General features: G+C 38.4%; 2 protein-coding genes across 3 annotated transcripts; both read right to left on the bottom strand.

Moving 5' to 3' along the window:
* Window positions 1,703–9,287, bottom strand: LOC109722161. Of its 2 annotated transcripts, XM_020250057.1 has the most exons (7): window positions 9,063–9,282; window positions 8,749–8,938; window positions 7,420–7,543; window positions 6,305–6,663; window positions 4,073–5,174; window positions 2,353–2,558; window positions 1,703–2,230 (listed from the first exon to the last, which is right to left on the bottom strand). In XM_020250057.1, the coding sequence occupies exons 1-7, from the start codon at window positions 9,146–9,148 to the stop codon at window positions 2,156–2,158; spliced, it is 2,142 nt and encodes a 713-aa protein (XP_020105646.1). In that variant the 5' UTR covers window positions 9,149–9,282; the 3' UTR covers window positions 1,703–2,155. The 2 variants fall into 2 exon arrangements, with proteins under 2 accessions (XP_020105646.1, XP_020105647.1); XM_020250058.1 differs by lacking the exons at window positions 1,703–2,230; window positions 2,353–2,558 and adding an exon at window positions 2,756–3,947 and having other exon boundaries at window positions 9,063–9,287.
* LOC109722160 (protein GAMETE EXPRESSED 3) lies at window positions 9,495–16,695 on the bottom strand. The gene is made up of 14 exons (XM_020250056.1): window positions 16,611–16,695; window positions 16,440–16,476; window positions 16,091–16,304; window positions 15,343–15,492; window positions 14,352–14,556; window positions 13,615–13,799; window positions 12,921–13,250; window positions 12,360–12,606; window positions 11,629–11,913; window positions 11,455–11,541; window positions 11,082–11,114; window positions 10,925–10,984; window positions 10,688–10,830; window positions 9,495–10,606 (listed from the first exon to the last, which is right to left on the bottom strand). Exons 1-14 carry the CDS (start codon window positions 16,666–16,668, stop codon window positions 9,983–9,985), a joined length of 2,658 nt encoding a protein of 885 aa, XP_020105645.1. The 5' UTR covers window positions 16,669–16,695; the 3' UTR covers window positions 9,495–9,982.

Genomic DNA, 16,917 nt, shown 5'->3' with positions numbered 1-16,917 from the left:
AAATATTTTGGTAAATTTTATTTAATATAATAGTAGATATATTATAATATTTTTTACAATTTTTTGCCAGATAATGTAATACTTGTTAAGGCATTGAGATCTATATAACACTATTAGATAAAATAGAGTGGAGAAAAAGTATATAGGGATATATAGGTATACTTTTGCATTTTTCGATTGGACTGTAGAAAATATATGACTAACCATAATATGCGGAACGCAATATTACGTACGAAAACAAACAGGATATTTTTTTATCGTTTCTTACCGCACGTAACGTAATCTCCCCGCAATCCCAAACGAAGACTAAATGTACAAAACTAATTAAATTTTTATCCAGAAGAGTTCTAAAAATTGACTAAATTTTGATTAACTTTGAACTTTAAACAACTCGACTCCAATATATTTAAATAATAATGTGGGCGCTTCTCGCGCGCGTCGTAGCTTCGGTTCCGGATAGCGTGCATAATTGTCGTATGGGGATTCATCATCCGCCGTCCAATCTAATGGTGATATGATTTGGAGGTGATCGAACGGCGCAGAACACGCTTGAGCAGAGCTTTCTTATGCGCGAGGGTTTACGTTGTGTATATGAACGTGCTTCTATGAATGGCATGTAACAGAAACAGTTTTGTTAGTTACGAGGTTGAAGGGATTTGCCACCGGAGTTGGAGATATTTACGCGATAATGCCATCATTCGTGGATGAAATTTCATCTTTTATAAAAGATAAAATAAAATAAAAGGAGGTTCAGGTACTTCCTCCTTGGAATTGACTAAAATACCCCTCTATTATTCGAGAGGGTCACATCTTAAAAAGTTGTAAATTTTGAATATTTAATTTTTATTTGATGTTAAGATATTAATTTTTTTTAAAATTCCAAAATTTTTATTGAGCCTTGTGATGTTGTAGGTTAGAATGCATTTAGATTAAGAAAAATATTTGAAATATCATTACCACACGGCTTTCCTCAGGAGGAGTGTACTTCTCGTTTTCTTTCTTCTTTTTTTTTTTTAAACCCTCTTTTCTTTGCCCTCACGAGTTTGAAGAGGACGTGTGTTCGCTCATTCCCGCTGTGTGAGAGGCGATTTGTTGCAATTTTTCACTTCACCTCATGCCAGATGCGTGATCCTCTCTTTATTATCATGTTGAAAACCCACGACATCGACAATTAACAACCACTGTATAAAGTAGTTAGTCGATCATTACAGATCAATCAGCGTGCATTTTAAAATATAAGTAGTATTATATAATAATAGATTCTTTGGAGGGTAAGTAACCAAAAGAACAGAAAAAATAATAATAATTCATTGACGGGGGACAAAAATTTTATGAACATAGTCTTCAAATTAATTAGTTTAGAGATTTTGCGGATCGGCGCCACATGACCGATCCGACAGATGCCTTTTTCAGTTGCTTTCTCTCTCTCTCTCTCTCTCTCTCTCTCTCTCTCTCTTTCTAAAAACACAGGGTTTTTTTTTTTTCCTATCCATCTGTGGCCGTCGGATGGGCCACATGGTGCCGATCCGCACAGTTCCCAAACTAATTAGTTTGGGAACTAAGCCCATAAAATTTTTGTCCGACTAGGTGCCATCTAAAACAAACTCATCATGGACAAATTCTAACCAAAAGGATTGCATAAGTAAGCTAATTCAAGGAATGTCTCAGCATAGCAAAGATCAAGACAGATCGACCCGCGAAAGACTGGAAAACTATCTTTCTTTGCTGGATTTGGAACAGCCGACAGACATCTTTTTAACAACCTTCTCAACTGGCATGTGATCAACTGCAGTTCAAATTAAAGAGGCTAAAACTACATAGAAAAGTTCTCAGATCCTCACTCTATATTTATACATTTCATACAAAATTTGTTTCACATCTCAAAATGTATCTGGTTTGTCGAGATAGACTACAGAAGTCGCGATCAAGTGCATTCATCTTTACTAGTAGCAGTAAAATAAGATGGCCAATTGTATATCCAGATTTTCGAGGGGCGGATCAACAATAACAAACCAGCTGTTGCGTAAATAGCATCATATAGTATGCATCGATGTCCGCATCTCCAATCAACACGGGCTCTCGAGTCCCCTCATTCGTGATGGGCTTGAACTGCGCACATATCAAACTTGATTAATGTGGTTGGATCATTGTGTGATCAATGAGTGCTCTTCCGCCTTTTGGGTGGCGGTGACATGAAAAGCTTTCGGACTGAAGCAACAGGATCATCCACCTGAAATGCCACAAATAATTCAGGTTACGCAGATGGAGAAAAAAGAGTGTTCAACCATACAGTATGTAGACACATACACAGAGAGAGAGAGAGAGAGAGAGAGAGAGAGAGAGCACCATTACCTCATCAAGTAAGCTTGCGTGAGTCTCCACTTCTGCGTGACTGGTAGATGCTTTCTCTTTCTCTTTCTCTTGAGAGACTAAAGCCAAAAGCGTCAGTTTCCATCCAGGCAAATGTTCACCATCATCAGGAGCAATCCAAGGACAGAATACCCTGTGTTGCTTGATTGGATCAAACTCGTTCATTTTACTCCACAACATTGCTTTCCCTGATCAGGGAGAATACCAATTGACAGTGAATTTCAGAGTCTGATATTTCTATTAGATTTTTTGGGTAGCAAATAAATAACCAATAGAAATAATATCCATCTCGACAAGGTGGGTAGGTACGAAAGAAAAAAGTTATAAAATACATAGTTTACTAAGGCAATTCAAATCAGATTAAAAAAAAAAAAAAGACGCCAAACATGGTAGACGTGAACTGATGAACAAGTTCATAAGGAGAATAAAGAGATAAAAATAATATATAGAAAACAGTACATAAGCAGAATAGCAATGTACCATCTCTAATGTGCGAGATGCTGCTTTTAACGGGATGCTTCTTTTAACTATAGATATCAAAGTAGAGCTACCGATACAGTTCAGATACATCAAATAGCTTGTATACCAAGTTACCAACTAGTTGGAGAGGAAGCTCCATTCTTTGCTAAAATGTTATTTGCCACTGTGGACAAAAAAGCTTAGAACTTACAATGGCTGACATATCAAAACTATTAATACTCTTAATAGTTTTGTCACCTCGATGCTCTACTAACAAGAGTACGATGAATTTTTTTTTAAAAAAAAAATTCATTCCCTAATTACAAGCATATTAATGAGATTGACTACAGAGGCATCGCAGAGCACATTACTGAGAGATCACTCATTTTGCCTACTTGAAACAACCTATAGTAAGCACAGATTTTTCTGCATTGTATTTCATGACAAAATAATACAAGTATCATCAGTTGATGCTAGCAGTAATTGTATAGAAAATATTTGATGCACAAAGTTGTCCAGATATTCTTAGCATTGTTCCTTTGAATTTTGGAGTAGGTATGCACAAGGTTCAGCTTGTTCACAAACAATCTTATGACATGTCATATCATAACAATAACTCAACTCATGAATTTGGTTGAACCTTAAATTAGCAGACCTGACAAAAGAATACCGGGAAAGTAAAAAAGATTTAGAAGAAGCCCAATGGAGAAATTAAGGGAAAAGATTTATTTGAAGAAATTCTCAAGATTTGTATGTCTTCTGGATAGAAAATAACCTAACAATGGAATGGATGAGAGTAGCTCATTTCTTTCATAAACCAACGTTAAACTGAAGCCAGCAACATTTGTACGAATATCTCTTGGCTGGCTAGTGTAATTATGAAGTTAAAATGAAAATTCACCCCCCATGTTTGAGCTTGGATGCAAGAATGTCCTTAAATTATTTATTTCAGCAAAAGCTCCCATCGAACTTTAAATGTCTGCTGCTGGAATTTTGATTTGGGCAGTGCCCCTTGTGGACTTTTGAGTTTGGTTGCCCAAATTAGAGTTCAAGAAAGATACTTGAAACAAAGCTCCAAGTACAAGGAGGTGATTTGCACTTTTTCCACATATTATTACCTGCACTTTTTCCACATAATTCGTGTTGAAATGATTGTGTTATAACTGTTTGATCTTCTTAGCGAGAGCTTAGAATGAGATCGAAGCACCTAATTCTGTTAGAAGGTAAAAAATTAATCCCTTACCAGATGCTTGGTTTGTATCTGATTCCTTGTCGCTGGATAATGCCACCATCTTCGTGAACTCAGTAGTCTTCTGATTACTTCCGATTTCATCCACCGGGTTTTGGATATTAAAATTCTTCTCACCTTCTTCATGATTTTTGTTATCTGTGCTCGCTGGATTAATAACAGAAGAGGAGGTAGTGTTTATAGACCCATCATGACTACTTTCAGATTTACCATGACAAAGATTTTCTAATCTTGAAGCATGATTTTCACTTTCCTCGTGCAGAAATTCTAATCTTGTGACGGGTTCGGACTGATTTTCCTCAGCATTCTTATCAGTTAAAACAGTATTTGGATTGGAGCTCATGCTTCCTTCCACATTGGTGGTAACAAGAGCTCCAGTCTTTTCACCATTTAACTCACCGATTGTACTGGAACTTGCATTGACATTAGTGCTCCCATATTGAAACTCATCTCTGCTTCTTTTGAGCTTCGGTGAACCTGAACCATCTAATATACCAGGATCGCCCTCAACACTCTTTTGATGATTCAAGATATCATCACTCTTCAAATTTCTACTTTCAAGAGATAAGATACTCCTGCTAGAGCTCAATTCGGCCCTTAGATGCCGGCTAACTACAGGAAAAGAAACCCTCGGTCGAAATTTTTGTTTTGTCGGTGAAGGCCCACCAGCGATGGTCAAACTTAAGCCTGAGCTACCTGGTCTCAGAGCTCCTATTCCGCTAACTTGGTCTACACGAGCATCTGCCTCACCTTGGCTACTAGAATCGGCAATAAAGTTGAAAAGCAGCAAAGGGCGATCTACCATTGAAAAAGCCCAGAGAGCCACGCGTGCTCCACAAAACTTGCAATCTAATACAACAGAAGAAGGATCGTATTGGTAATCAAGTTGCATGGGATTGTCGCATTCCTCTCCCTCAACTTCACCGTGTCGATGTGATGCATATACCGTGATGCCTTTGTTCTGTTCATGAAGTAGCTTTTCTGATGGTTCAGATATGGAAGTAGCATTTGTAGAGGGACCGGATTTGATAGAAGAGTCAACAGCATAGGGAAGCAGGCGAGGTTCCCATCCACATAAACTGGTAATCTTCAGTGCCTGAAAGTAATAAAAGAATCTTATTTCATGAACCAAAAAAGAAAAGAACCACAGTTCCATACAAAGTACATGCTTTTGGAGGTCCATTATAAGGAGGAATTGAAGTGAAGAAGAATAACAAAACATGCACTAAAGTGGCACAAAGAATAATGTCCCCCTGGGGTTGATATTAATAGAACAACAAGAGTGCTTATTGCTTGAGAATAAAAGTGTAGAATTAGCTTGAAGATGAAATGCCAAGATAAGATCATCTAACCTTCTTGGCTGCTACAAAGGCATGGTATTTGAAATTAAAATAAAATAAAATAACTAACCATAAACGTAAAAGAGTCTAACAACAGATATAACAACCTGACATGGAAAGTTGGAAATTAGGTATCCATTAATTATTGTATTTGCTGCCAATAAGCTAACAACTGCAAGGAGTGAAAACAAGCACTCAACCAGTGAAACTTAGCCTTCATTGTATATTTGTCCACAAGAAGCAAAGTGACCACACATTCAACAAAATATGTCACCAAAAGCATTTTAATGGCAAAATAAGCAATTCATTACCGAAGTTCCTCAATCTTCTAGAAGATGCAATTTTTAACCAACATCTATCAGTACTTTAATCCTCTGGAACCCAGAAGATAATGCTGAAGAATTAGCATGTGAATATTATAATGAAACATTGCTAGTGGCACAATGGTCATTTGAGAATGCCATCACTGAAACTAGCGTTATGTACAAAGAAACTAGTTATAGACTATGTGGAAATTAGTAGAAATTATTGTCAAAAGGTCAAGTAAAAAAGCCGACGCCTGGTTTACGGTCTAAAGTAGGTTTCTAGAAGGGACTATTCATAGAAAGGTCCTGCCCTTGTATATTTCTCCGCAATGTGACTGCTTTCAAGGACTAAAGCCTCAACCGAGGATGCACAGGACCAGGAACTTCATTGCTGAATGTAAATAATGATCTCTTTTATAAGTCAAGTAACATCCTTAAACAGATTTACCGAAAGAGTGTTCTTATAACAAAATAAGAGATTGCACATTACATATGATATGATAGATAGCTCTATTGGGAACATCTCTAGTTTAATTTAATAATTGCTATGAAAGGCCAAGAAATTATAAGAAGTCCCATACCTGGTAGTAGAGCTCAGCAGTTGCATCTTCAACAACACCATCTAGATCCTTGCTTCTGAATCCATCAGCAATCTTGATTCCGCCTCTTAGGAGAACTGATAAATGAGAAGGCTCTTTTAAGAATGGATCTAGTTGAGGGCTCCTCCTCTTCATATATTCAATGGCCGAGGACGAAACCACGGGAAGGGCCACGAGTCGCATGAGAGATGATGAGCGTTCATTATAGCTCTCAACTAGAACTGGAGGAGGTGATGGAGGAAACATAGCTAGCGCTTCATCACATATATTATCAATCCATGGACAAAGCAGCTTATGTCCAGTATCAAGCTTTAAGCTGAATACAGCAGCAGCCTTTTCAACTGCATTTAACATTGTTTTAGCGAAATGAATAACGAGGCAATGTAAGGCGTAAAAAGCCAAAGCAAATGGAACATATAAAATTAACAAAAATACGATTGATCATGAGTACTAATTTTTTTCCTAGTGCAAGTGGCAAAGTGCTTGATGGTTGGTACCCAAGGTCCCAAATTCGAATCCTAGTTAATTCACATTTCTAGCTAAGTTTATTTCTAAAAGAAATAAACGAAGCAGATAGGATGCTACCTTTCTCTCAAATATATATATATATATATATATATATATAGAGAGAGAGAGAGAGAGAGAGAGAGAGAGAGAGTATGGCTACTGTGCTATTAGAAGCACAGCAACCCTTGTACTCCTAACCTCCTAATCAAGGATTTAAGTGTCGTGGCACGAGGTCGTGCCGGAAACTTGCCGGCACGGTACGACACAGTACGTGCCGAGCCGTACAGATGCGTGCCAGTCAAAAAAAATTTTTGTGTGCCGACACATAATAGCATTAAATATTTATTTTCTTTAACAACAAAATATTCTAACTATTTATTACGTCTTTCTATCACATCTTTTGAACTTTATTGAGGAAATTACTTATTAATTTAAAAAATAAAGGGTTTTGAACTGTGCCATCGGCACGGGGCCTGCATCGTGCCGGTATCTTGTTGGCACGGTACGGCACGATGGATATGGCCCGTGCCGACGGGCACTTAAAACCAAGCTCCGTAATATTCCAGAGTGATGCATCCATGTGGACATACCTTGTTGTAGCGACCAAGAAGATGGAGTAGAGAATAGGAGTCGTGCCCCACATGCCTCACAAGTTATGACATCCACCTCTATATTAATCCAGCCTCTACGTGCACAATTGATTGGACTGACAACCTGCATGAACGACAACCAACTGAATATTGCTTAAGCACATAAAGTTAGCCATTCATGCAATGGAAACCGATGATGCACAGATACTAGGCTTTAGCTCCCTTTTATTCATATTAGATACGTCGTGGATACCAAAACATTCCAAAATACGTCAAATACTTCACCTTGTATCCAATATTTTGAGAGTTTAGAAAAATGCCCTGATGCACTAGGGATGCACGAGGAGACACACAAGGGATACATGTGAGGCATATGATGGCCTTTTTAGTTTTAATTTGGGCTAGAGTTATTCTTAACTGGATCAGCTCCAAAAACCTATGATATAAGTTATCTTACTCATGTTCAGATAAGACTCACATCATGGGTTCATAATCGATAAAGCTCAAGATTCTGTATGAACAAAATCTCAATATCTTATGTCGTTGCTGCTTTATATCATCTAACATCCAGATATATGTATTCCCATCTCTCTTATGTGTTATATCTTAGATTTCTAGATTTTGTCGTATCCTTCGGTATTATCATGTCATATTTGTGTCCCATATACACACGTCTATGCAACATAAGTGGAAACAAATTCTGGAAAGGTAAGAATCAATTATGCAAGAACTATTTAAAAGTGTTGGCAGTCAAGAAATACCTCTTGTACCCTTGTATAAAATACATTTTCTCTCATCTAATAATTGTTTTCTCTCATCTAATAATTGCTTTCACACCGCCCACAAGATATTTGAGTTGGAAGAAGAAATAGAACTCACAAATCAAGGACACAAATTCAAATGCTTATTATCTGCCTGGCAATATACTACAGGAATATCACAGAAAAGATTAGCGACCTCTGATAATCAATTAGAGAGCTCCTCTGATAATCAATTAGAGAGCTTTAAAGCCACGCCAAAAAGACCATTGCTTTTAACACCCATTTCATCGAAAGCAGTGACTAAAAATACCTTTTCTCAGAAATTTTTCTCATTATCTCATTGTCTTTCTACAAAAAGAAAACTACACCCGATCCACAACTTACACAGGCTAATTAACCTGGGAACATAAAAATCACATTGTTTTTTCATTATCTAATTACCACAAGAAAGAAAATTTGAGCAGCTGCAACCATCCTCATTAATCGCACGACGAGAGTATAATTCAGATAAGAAAATCTACCACACGCAAAAGTGATGCTTTGCAACAAATGAGAAACGAATCCAAACCTTAGGTTTTCCGAACCAGGTCATGGCCTTGAACGTGGCGAGCCGCCTCAGGAGATCCCCCCGATCCCACGGCCGGCACGGCGGTGCGGGCCCGAGCATCGCGATCGCCGTTGCCGCAGATGGAACCCTCAAACCCCTCTCAAATCCAAACCTCGGCCCCCATTCCACCTTCTTCCCTCTCTCCACAGAGCTAATCTCCACACGAGAATCAACACCAACTCATTTAGCTCAAATCTCATCAGCAAATCGCAGCATATAAACCTAAAAAATAGCCAAAGAGAGATCAAAAGCTAGGGTTTCGGAGGAAGAGGGACCTGGAGGGGGAGGGCTTCGGCTTGGGGAAGTGGTAGAGCTTGTCCATAACCTTTTGGAGCCGCTTCTCGGAGTCCCCCGACGCCATTGCTGGTTTGGTGATCGATTTCGTAGGGTATTTATCGTGGAGAGAGAGAGAGAGAGAGAGAGAGAGAGAGAGAGAGAGAGAGAGAGGAGGTGAGGTTTCTAGGCAGGGGAGAGGGGAGAGGGGGAACGAGAGGTGTTCGGGAGAATCGCCATTAGAGCAGCTCGAAAGAAGCTCTTCCTCTCTTAACTTGTTCGGGTGTCTCATGTACCGGACCAAACCGGACCGGGCTTTGCTCGGGCCTACCGAACCGGGCCTCAGGCCGGTTAGGCCGTCTCGGTTTAACGGGTCGCATAACAGGCCCGAGCCCGTGTCACTACGGGCCGGGCTTTGAGCAGTAATATATTTATAAAAAAAAATTATTCTTGTTTCAATACATGAGTTTTACACTTGTACAAAAATATAAGCCACATTACTCGTGTGCAAGAGTAAAAAAAGTACACTGTACACTTACTGGACAATGGTCCTGTTTGGCACGGCTTTTTGAGAATGCTCGGAAAGCTTTCCCAAATAAACCATTCTACGTGATTGAGTGCCGCAAATGCAAACGGGGACGAACAGACGCAATATAGTTATATATACATAACTATGTAATATACATTATTATATCCGGGCCGGACCGGACTTTGAAGAGCTAGCCCGAGCCCGGCTTGTTTATTTTCCAGGTCCAACAACTCGAATTTGAGCCGTTTGTACTTTTCTCTTCATGTAGTCACATGCTCAAATGAACTACTTCATGAAAATCCAATAACATACAGAATAAATATACAACATGATCATCCATTACAACCTGGAATATGTTACTGCACATGTCCGTGGAAGTTATTAATTCTCACTTCAGTTAGTTGATGACATAGTTCTCCTCCTCTTCAACCACATCCTTCTATCACCGCCAAAGCCATGCTTCAATTGCTCCTCATGTTCCAAATGAGCACTGCTCTCAATCTTCTTCTCGACATACATCGGATCGATCGCCAATTCTTCCTCAATCTCGGTAGATCTTCTCGACGGCACGGCCTCCGCAACTTTACCCTTCACATTCGATTCCGTCTCTGCGTCTCTTCGCAAATTCTCGTCTCTCTCGCTGCTATCACTATTCCCGCCCTCGCTTTTGTAACTGCTGCTGCTGCTGCTGCTGCTGCTGCTTTCTCCCTCTTCTGACGTCGAGGTATTGCTCAGTGTGTTAAAGATCGTCACGCTCTCTGTCCTCGTGCTGTGGAATGAGTGGCTCTTCGCCTTGCCGTTGTACAATGGCAGTATAGTAGGCCTTTGCTTCGCGCCTATTCTGTCCCTGCCGAGGCTGTAGGAAGTTGACAGTTTTCTCTCCACGCCTTCCTTTGCTTTCACGATTTCTCCCAACTGCTCTAAGGCTTCGTTGGGCGCTGTGGCGTCTTCCGCCGCCTTTTGTTCTAGCTCCGAGATGATCTTGTTTAATGTTTTCCGCCTAATATGGAGAGATCTCTACATAAGAAAAAGGGGAAATAGAGTAAGTATTGTATGAAAAATGGTAGTTAAAGATGGTATGGATCTTAGGAACTTAACTCTCTTCTCTAGGAACCTCTGAAGGCCAGCACCTTGCAGCTTCTTCTTTCGCCAGAAGATGCAGCAGAAACGAACAATTACGGCTAATATGATTACGATCACAAGTTGGAAGAACAAGAATAGCAATATTGCTTTGTCGTCACCTAGCAAGACAAGTTTAAAAGTGGTAACGGCACGACCAAGAGGTCAAAGCATATTTACGAATGTTAAAGCATTTTGAAATAAATGGTAATTCACCGATGTCGGTGGTTGCAATTTTGGGTTTCGCTTGTGAGCAGGTCCAAGCAATTCTTTGTCCTAGAAGAATAAAAAGAAAATAACACATTTTTTACTACAGTAATGACTAATGAGTCGATAAGTAATATGTACAATTAACAAGGCAGTAAAGAGTTACTTGTAGTGTAGCATGGTAGATTGTTGCCTTTCCCTGCATTAAGAACAAAATCAATCAGGAAAGTTTGCAGTTCGAGTATTGTTTTCAAAAATTCTTTGGTAGCGAAAATGAGATCCAGCTTCTTCACAACGGAATTGCACAAGAAAAAAGTATATCGGCGCCTTTAGTGGATTTATTCGCTTTCTAGGATGTTGATGCACATGCAAGTATAAAATCATAACTTAAAAAAATTCTATACACCGAGAAAAACCATAAGTCATATTTTTTTGTGTTGTACTGCTCTCTACGGTCCAGTATTTCTGATTCACTACTATTTAAGAAACAATGAAAAGATCAGCGCAACGACAGTTAAGAATAAGAATAGAAGATTTACTTGCTGCTGATAGAACAGTAAGAAAGATTCTTTCGTCGAGCACAAAGTAGCGAAGGTCGCTCCTTGACAACAAGGATGACATTTCACCTGACAAATTGACCAACAGTTTAGCGGTGAAACACAATTTTGGGAGATGTAAATGTAACCACTAATATAAAATAAAAGAAAATTTACCAGGATACTGTCCGGTCCAATAGATGGTTCCGGTAGCTGGAGCTAACAGCGTAAATAAAACACTTAATGGCTTCATTGCAGATATGTAAGTATAATTATCAACAGTGCGGCTCGACTTTGCCTCCATCACGGTCTGAGAGACGTATACTGAAAATCCTGAGCAGTCAACGACTGGACTTGCGTGAATTACCGAATCAGTGGAAGTTGCTTCGAGGAACTTCTTCGTATCACCATTTGGCGAGATTGAGTATAGGTTCCCATCCAATGAGCCAATGGATATCCAACCTTTTTAATCAGTGTAAATATAACAACTCGAGTATTTAGTTATTTATTCTCAGAGAGAGAGAGAGAGAGAGAGAGAGAGAGAGAGAGAAATTTGGTCGTCCGAAGAAACCAATAGAAATTGACTCAGAGTGCCATTTTGATGGAATAAAAGGAAAATGGCTGAAAAATAGAGAGTAATCGAAGTGAACAACGATGCATTCCTTGTTTAACTAATTGCCTTTTTGTATAATCTACTTGCAGAATCAAAAGGCCACTTTTCCTCAAAAGATGGAAAACACTTCTAGGACTTGCTGAAAAAAATAACTGGAAAATGCTTTCATGAGTGGAAAACTGTTCTAGGAACATTATCCGCATATGTATTAGCAGAAGGCACTTCACTCGAGTTAAACTACATGTAAAAACCTCCTTTTTTCTGAAAATATACGAAAATGTGAAAGGATTCTTACCATTGGAATCGACAATTGGAAAACTTTTTTCTCCACTTAAAGGGCCAACAGGATGCTGCCACAAAATGCTTCCCGTGGAAACATCAAGCGCCATCAACATAGCTTTTCTGGGGAAAATGACATACAAACGGCCGTTATTTCCAGCCGTAATCGTCATCAAAGTATCAAATGAACTCAAGTCTTGGATCCATCTGAATTGGGGGCTGCGGATATACAAGGAATAGAGCTGCCCTTTAGTGTTCGATATCTACAAATAAAGATAACCATCTAAGCATCACTAGTAGGCAATGAATTATATATTACCAAGTTGTTAAAGCAAGGAATAAATGTTTGGAGTGTCACAGACTCAAATGAAATTGTTCGAATTACACAAAAATACAGAAAAACGAAATATGTTAGATTATATATAATGAGTATCAGAAATTAAATTGTCAGAGTTGCATCTAAAATGCACATACATCTCATGAACTCTAGCGTGCACGAAATGTATGCGATGAATAGCTAATTGATGAGAATTGAGAAAGTGTAACCATCAAAGCAAGCGATAGAATGAGATCTTACATAAAGAGTTCCCTCACATCGATCGACAACAGGGCCCGAATTAAAATAACAATCCGATGTGTTTTTCTTGCAGCCCTGGCGATAGCCGAACCGATGAAGCATTGGCCCGGCACTCCATAGAAGCTCACCGCGCAGCAAGAACGCAAAAAGCCCACGATTTCTAATAGTTATGAATAAAGATGCATAACTGGCACTAATTGCGAGACCGATAATTTCCTCTGAAACCAACCTAGTTGAATTATGGCTGTAAAATATTTCCAACGGAGGCTCGGCGGTGCCAATTTTGGATGGAGTTATTCTCAGAACCCTTTCTCCAGCTATCAAATATACCTGCAGAATAAATATTATTGAAACCAACAATGACAAAAACTTTAAACTAGTACATATAAGCTTCAGTTACGCATAAATACAAATAAGAAAATGCCTTAGCATCAAATTTGTATATTAATAATTACCGAAAGGGAAGTCCTAAATATGTTTTGTTTACTGAGCCTAATATTTTTATTATTTATTGGAATATCACTTTAAAAACTACTCAACAAATTACTTTATCAATCTTTTTCATCAAATTAATTTCTCAAATTGTACAATCTCAGGAGAAAAAGAACTGTTGTGGTTTTCAGTATTCCTCGAGCTATGCCATTTCAGGTTTATTATCACAACAAAAGACATTCTCAAATAACACACAACTTACGTTTCCTCTTTCGTCGCGTACCGGGCTTATATCTTTTCGGCACACATAATAGAGAGGAACAATCCATGCAACCGACCCGTTCCTGTCGAACGCAAAAAGATTCTTTCCAGAACAAGCAATGAACCTCCCATCATGCCCAATCAGAGGGTTCCAAAGAGCACGTGTGTTTGCAAAACTCGTCTCAACTGCATTGCAGAACATTTGAGAAGTAAACTAGTTATCCTATCTTTATTGGTACGAGCAAACATATTCTAAAAGGGGAAGTGATATTAACAGAGCCATGCATAATAGTTAGTAAAATAGTGATCGTATTCAATGAATTTATCTGCCAGTATCAAAATTAACTACTAAAAGAAGATACACAGCTAATGTGCATTCGTGTACACCAAAGTAGTGCAGATCACTCTTGTTCACGCTTAGGTCTCGTCTAGCATTGTTGATTGTTTTTTTAAAGCTTTTAAACACTAATTTTATATAATTCAAAGCAGGTGAACAGACTTCCATGTTTGTGCTATGATTGACTATGTTAAGCAAAAAAAAGTTGCATTTTTGGACGGAAGAATTGCAAGTAATCTATCATCCGTTGTGCGCTCTTTTTTTAATTTAAAAATTCCATTTTAAAAGAGATTAAAAAAAAAGCCACAAAGATGTCAAATGAGGCCTTAGTTAATAGCTAAGAAAACGAATAAAGTAGAGAAAGGATCAAACTTCATTAATATTTCCTAATAATATAGTACTTGATGAATCAGTGCTTCTCAGTAGCTTCTTAAGTTCCAGTGAGTGGGAAACTGCTGCTACAAAAAGCAAAAGCAAGCATCGAGTCCTCCTCGTGGTGTATAGAGAAAGAGAGAGAGAGCGGAAGAAGGCATAGATCGTCCAGCAAATGCCGTTGAGGAAGTCAACTAAGGAGAACTTCACACTCTTGGTATGGGATACGAGTTTCTGCGGCGGATAAATGAGTAATCAGCAATTTGTCAAAAATGAAGAAGAAGAAATATTTAAGCATAAAAGATTATTTAATGAATTGTATTTGATTCAGAACATGTTCTAGCCAAACACCCCCCACCCCGCTCCCCCTCCCCTTCTCTGCCTGTTACTTGCACTAATAAAATTAAAAAGGTTGACTCTTTCATATAATTAGCTTAATCCACTGACCACTATATGTACAGAAAAGAAAAAAGTCTCTAGTTAATTGGAATGTTGGATAGAAAAAAATTGTTACTACCCATCAATAGAATAAACAATCAAAATAAGTCCAACACAAGTAAATAATTAAATCGCCATAGTCTTCAATTCATGTTTAGGAGGTAAATTTTGCAGTTGGGACCTAATATTTTAGTTGTTTCAATGAAATCCCTTCAATTAGAAAGCCCAGAGGATCAAAAAAATATATATATATTCAAAACTCTTCTCACATGCATGATAGATATGAAAGGATAAGAAAGAAAAGTTTTATGAAAGACAGAGAAATTTGCAGTTGGAAGATCGAATCTACGACCTCATGGGACGATGTATTAACTCTGATACCACATAAAGAATATCCACAGAGAATGGTCTAAACATATATTAAACAAAAGATCTAAAAAGATGAGCACACAGCACTCACTTGTCGACTTCCCAAATTAGAAAACCTACTCTATCAAACAAGTAATTAGGCATGTAAATATGATAATGATCATGAGAAAGAGATTAAAACAAACAAAGGAGAGTGTTTTTATTTTATTTTACCATGATGAACAAGGGGGAGGCGTACATGCACGTGCCAAAGATGATGCAGAGCACCCCCACGATAAGCGACCTCTTCTCGTGGGTATGCGCACCCAGAATCACCCCTCCCATGAACAATAGCTCCACAGAGAGTATCCTCAGCACCTTCAACTGCACCCAAAAATATATGACATATATCCAAAAACAATTCCAAAATATTATACGAGAGATTTTCGGAAAATTATTGCGGGGCGTATTTGTACATCACATATAAAGAAATTAAAATCTTACTAACTATTGGATGTGTTCTAAGATATTCGCAAGGTTCACTTGAATATGAAGAAAGAAAATTACACATATACTTTACGTCTCTTCCATCAGAGTTCATAAAACTCTCTTAAATTTTAAGTATTAAAAAATATTTTGATCAAACTAATAAAAAAATGGACTCAAATTAGACAGTAATTAATTTTATTATATAGGCTCAAAACATGGACTCAAATTAGACAGTAATTAATTTTTATATATTCTCAACTCGTTACCAATATAATTAAAAACTAAAAGGTAGTAAATTAAGAACAGTATTTTAATAAACTGACATTTCACATGAATTGAAAAGGTGTTCGTCACTCATAAAAATTTAAACTTTTAAATAAGTATCATAGATCACTCACATCAAACATATATATATATAGATTATATAATAATAACAAAATTAATTAATTTCCACAATTCATCGAAGCAAAATACAAATTAATTAATTACTCACGCGCAGGCGATTGGGGGAGAAGGCGGAGAAGGTGAGGAGGTAGAGGGACTCGAGAATGAAGCCGACGCCATTAATGGTGACTAGGATGCTGTGGGGGTGCACGACGGGGATGCCGTAGAACACCCAGAGCATGCAATTGAGGAGCGCCACTAGGTAGGGGATGGGCGCGAACTCCTCCACCGCTCTCCTCTTCCATATCTTCGCGAACGTAGGCCTACACACATACATATACACACACACAAAGTAACACACGCGCGCACATTGAAATCAACTAACACGATCGGGGAATCGAAAACCCTAACGCGTCGGGATCGTTCGATTCGGGGGTTTGGAGGGGCGAAGCGCTTACACGGGGGCGAGGAACAATCCGAAGGAGATCACGTTGCCTGGGGGAAACGGACATCGATCGAGAACGAAGAGGGGTTAATGGAGTAGATAGAAATCGAGAGAGAGAGAGAGAGAGAGAGAGAGAGAGAGAGAGAATTAGGGTTAGGGTTTCGATCAAGGAGGGTATGCGCACCGATGATGCCGACGACGTAGCGAACTGCGTTGGCGGAGACCATCTTCTTCGCGAGCATTCGATCGAGGAGAGTAGAGAGAGAAAGTGTGAGTACGTAGAGAGAGAGTAATACAGATAGAGGCGATGAATAATTACATACGTATCCCTGTAGAATTTTAAAATTAGAAACGTATCTATATAAAGTTTTGATTATTTAAATACACTCCTCTAAAATTCTAAAATATATAAATTTATTTATCTCTGCAGTTTGATTGTCTACTTTTGCAAAAATTTGTTTAGAATTTATAATTTACTCATTGCCTTGTAG

This window comes from Ananas comosus, linkage group 16, assembly GCF_001540865.1.
Source record: "Ananas comosus cultivar F153 linkage group 16, ASM154086v1, whole genome shotgun sequence".
In the NCBI taxonomy this organism is placed as follows: Eukaryota; Viridiplantae; Streptophyta; class Magnoliopsida; order Poales; family Bromeliaceae; genus Ananas; species Ananas comosus.
This window is presented reverse-complemented; position numbering and strand designations above follow the sequence as displayed.

What these genes read in the sequence shown, in the direction of transcription:
- LOC109722161 (XM_020250057.1), bottom strand. Translation starts at nt 9,148, where the DNA reads ATGGCGTCGGGGGACTCCGAGAAGCGGCTCCAAAAGGTTATGGACAAG. An exon ending in TTCTTGGTCGCTACAACAAG is followed by an intron (nt 6,664 to 7,419) that starts GTATGTCCACAT and finishes TGTTAAATGCAG; the next exon opens with TTGAAAAGGCTGCTGCTGTA. An exon ending in AGATACAAACCAAGCATCTG is followed by an intron (nt 2,559 to 4,072) that starts GTAAGGGATTAA and finishes CTCCCTGATCAG; the next exon opens with GGAAAGCAATGTTGTGGAGT.
- LOC109722160 (XM_020250056.1), bottom strand. Translation starts at nt 16,668, where the DNA reads ATGCTCGCGAAGAAGATGGTCTCCGCCAACGCAGTTCGCTACGTCGTC. An exon ending in GAGAAGCACTGATTCATCAA is followed by an intron (nt 13,800 to 14,351) that starts GTACTATATTAT and finishes TCTGCAATGCAG; the next exon opens with TTGAGACGAGTTTTGCAAAC. An exon ending in TCCAATTGTCGATTCCAATG is followed by an intron (nt 11,914 to 12,359) that starts GTAAGAATCCTT and finishes CTGATTAAAAAG; the next exon opens with GTTGGATATCCATTGGCTCA.